Source organism: Phascolarctos cinereus, unplaced genomic scaffold (genome assembly GCF_003287225.1).
Source record: "Phascolarctos cinereus isolate Bilbo 61053 unplaced genomic scaffold, phaCin_HiC Scaffold_538;HRSCAF=1163, whole genome shotgun sequence".
Lineage (NCBI taxonomy): Eukaryota > Metazoa > Chordata > Mammalia > Diprotodontia > Phascolarctidae > Phascolarctos > Phascolarctos cinereus.
This window is the reverse complement of record NW_027555889.1, coordinates 1-3,127: the sequence shown is the minus strand read 5'-3', so window position 1 is coordinate 3,127 and position 3,127 is coordinate 1. Positions and strand designations below refer to the sequence as shown.

General features: G+C 48.9%; 1 protein-coding gene across 1 annotated transcript; it reads left to right on the top strand.

Moving 5' to 3' along the window:
- On the top strand, nucleotides 1-3,098 carry LOC110204521 (NADH-cytochrome b5 reductase 1-like; the record flags this gene model as incomplete). The annotated part of the gene is made up of 6 exons (XM_020980708.2): nucleotides 1-10; nucleotides 427-593; nucleotides 701-773; nucleotides 1,395-1,501; nucleotides 1,786-1,915; nucleotides 2,704-3,098. Coding segments are annotated over 6 exons (630 nt in total), but the record flags the coding sequence as incomplete, so codon positions are not given.
- Between the last annotated feature and the right edge of the window lie 29 nt (nucleotides 3,099-3,127).

The window sequence follows — 3,127 nt, the reverse complement described above, 5'->3', positions numbered from 1 at the left end:
GGTGCAGCCGGTGAGAACCCGCTATTCTTCGTGCCTGCCCCGCTTTGCACCGCAGACTTCACCTTATCAGGACTCCGAGGCCCCTTCACCACGACCTGGGGCTCACTCTAGAAGCCCTCCTTTCTGTATTCCGCAGCCCTGCTCTGCATCCCACCAGCACCCAAGCCCAGCCCTGGATCCCTTCTTTGAAGCAAGTTCCCCTGCCCAGTACAATACCCGTTTTTGGGGACAGCCCTTTCACTTGTCTCATACCCCCAAGACACGCCTCACGCTAGACCCTCGGATCTTCCCCTACCCTCCAGCAGCTCTCCGCTTCGCTCAGTCAGACATCACTAGTGAGGCACCACCCCAGTGCTGTAGGACCTGGAGGCTCAGCTTGTGGATATCCCCGTGCTCACAGGCTGACCCACTTACTCTCTCATTCAGACTTCTCTCCCCGACAGAGCACTGCCCTGCTGACCTCCGTGGGAGTGGGACTTCTGTCCCTGCTAGGAGTGGCCGTGGGCTCCTACGTGCTTCGTAAGTATCGAAGGACACCTGTCACTCTTCAGGACCCCAATGTGAAGTACTTTCTGAGGCTGCTGGACAAGACGGCAAGTTACATGTGGGACTGTGTGGTGGGGGTGGGGGTGGGAGAGGAGGTTAGAAAAGGGAACAAGGGATGGCCAGGGTAGTGAGATGCTCTTTTAACTGTTTTTAGACTGTCGGCCACAACACCAAGAAATTCCGATTTGCTCTGCCATCAGCCAATCACATCCTGGGACTACCAGTAGGTAAGGAGAGTCTCTGGTGGGCAGAGGACTAGGAAAGGCAGTACTACTTGCTCACTGCATAAAATAGGAGCCCTCTTTCCCTCCTCCCAATCACCTATTACTCCATTTCTTCCTCTTTTCCCTGGATCCTATAGTTCCTTTCCCTTCATGATTTGATTTCCAGTCTGCCAAATGCTATTATGTTCCATTACTAGGGTGTGGGCTCCATTTTTTGCCTACCTTGGCCAGTCACAATCCCCTCCTATCCCCCCTCCCCCAGGGATTTGATATCATTATTGCTGACTCTTGCCAGGGTAGGGGACATTAACCTGGACCAGCTCCTTACTGGGGCCCTAGGACAAATTGATCAGGGTTCTTCCAATTTTGTCTGCTGGAATTTGGGGATCATGAGGATCTGACTAGGAGAAAGAAGGGTTCTCCTTTCTTCATAAGTACCTGAGTATCTAGAATGAGCATATTGAGCACACTTCTTTTGCTCCATGATTCATTCTGACCTGGAAGAGAGAGAATTGGTGGGCTCAGATTCAAAACCTACTTTAAAACTTACTGGACCAGAAAGCAGGAAGGGCTGGGGGACCTTCCTGGCTCATCCTCACACCCTACTTCCTACGTGATCACCAGGAAAGCATGTCTACCTCTCTGCCCGAATTGATGGCAACTTGGTTGTCCGGCCCTACACACCTGTCACCGGTGATGAGAATAAGGGCTATGTGGATCTTGTCATCAAGGTATGAGATAGGGCCCCAAATATTCTTCCTTTCCTCCCTTCTTCCAACATTCTCCTGGGCTTTCTGGGAATTCACTGGTGGCCTTTGGGGGTTGGAGAAAAGACGTATGTACAATCCTTACCCTAAACTCAAGCTCAGTCAAGCAGCTGACTCAGTCACTGGTAGCATCTGGAGTTTCTGAAGCTTGGGTTAAATCTGTGAGGAAAAGGCCAGAAGTGAGACTGGGAGAGATGGGGTTTTACAACTGGTGAAATTGGTCAGATGCTATTCTCTCCCCTCTTCAGATCTACCTGAAAGGAGTACATCCCAAATTTCCTGAGGGAGGGAAGATGTCTCAGTACCTAGACAGCCTAAAGATTGGAGATGTGGTAGAGTTTCGGGGGCCAAGTGGACTGCTCACTTATAATGGGAAAGGTATCAGCCCTACTGCTTTCTAATCCTACTAGTTTTTTAGGTCCTGAGGCCTTCCAGTCATTGTCTGCATTATGAATGTACCTGCATTATGCATACCTTTTTGAATGACCTTTATTCTTTGTATATTTCTAAAACTAGGGCTCCTTTTCCACCTATGCATACCTCTGATAATATGAGATCTATTATCCAGTCTCATCTGCCACAGGGAACAGCCACTGTCCTGAATCCCATCAGTTGTAATAGACATAGATATGACCAGAGCAAACATTTAGCTTCCTTCTGTGATTCCCCAAAAGAGCTTTCTCAGCTTCATTTTCACAGTGAGCTAGAGATAGATTTCATTGTAGTTCCTCCCTATTCTTCCCCCACTGGAACAGCTTGGCCTATTAGCCTAGCCTCCTGAGCCCCATTGGTGTCACTAGGGAATGTTGAGTCACACCTGGCCCCATGCCTGTCTGTCTCACCAGGGAGGCATCTCACTGCCTAAGATTGCTCATGACTCATGGTGTAGCCCTAGAACAACTCTGTTTCCTGAGAGTACTGGGATCTGGCAGTAATGAGAGACAGGTGGCTCAACCCTACTCCTATTCCCAGGATATATTACCATCAGTGGCTAGGTCAACTTGAATCCTCCAACCAGTCTGTGAATAAATTTGCCACTGCATTGAGATCCAGAATTAAGGTTCATAACCACTTGATAAAGGGCCCCTAGGGTTTCTCATACATTTCCATTTTCAGTTCCTTACAATGATTTCCCATTTGTCCTCCCTGCCCTTGACTTCTCTCAGGGAAATTTGACATTCACCCCAGCAAGAAATCTCCAGCAGAACCCCGAGTGGCAAAGAAGTTGGGAATGATTGCCGGAGGGACGGGTGTGTGTCACCCTTGTGTCTGCCCCCAATGCTGCTGGCGGTTGGCATGGAGCTGGTAGCAAGTGACACTTGGGTTAGATGCTCATAGCCGGACTGGTAATGATGGGTTGCTGGAGTTCCTGGATCTGTGCAAAATAAAAAAGAGGGATTGAAATCGGGGGTGGGATGTTTCGAACAATCTCAAATCTGGACCTTTTGCAATTGGAATGGAAAGAAGCAGATTAGAATGGCAGAGCTGGGAGGCAGCTCTGCAGCCTCTCACTGAATCATTAGATATTTGTTGACAGCTGCTTCACTAGTCCTAGACTGTGAATTTTTTTTTAAGGAAGTCTTAGATTGT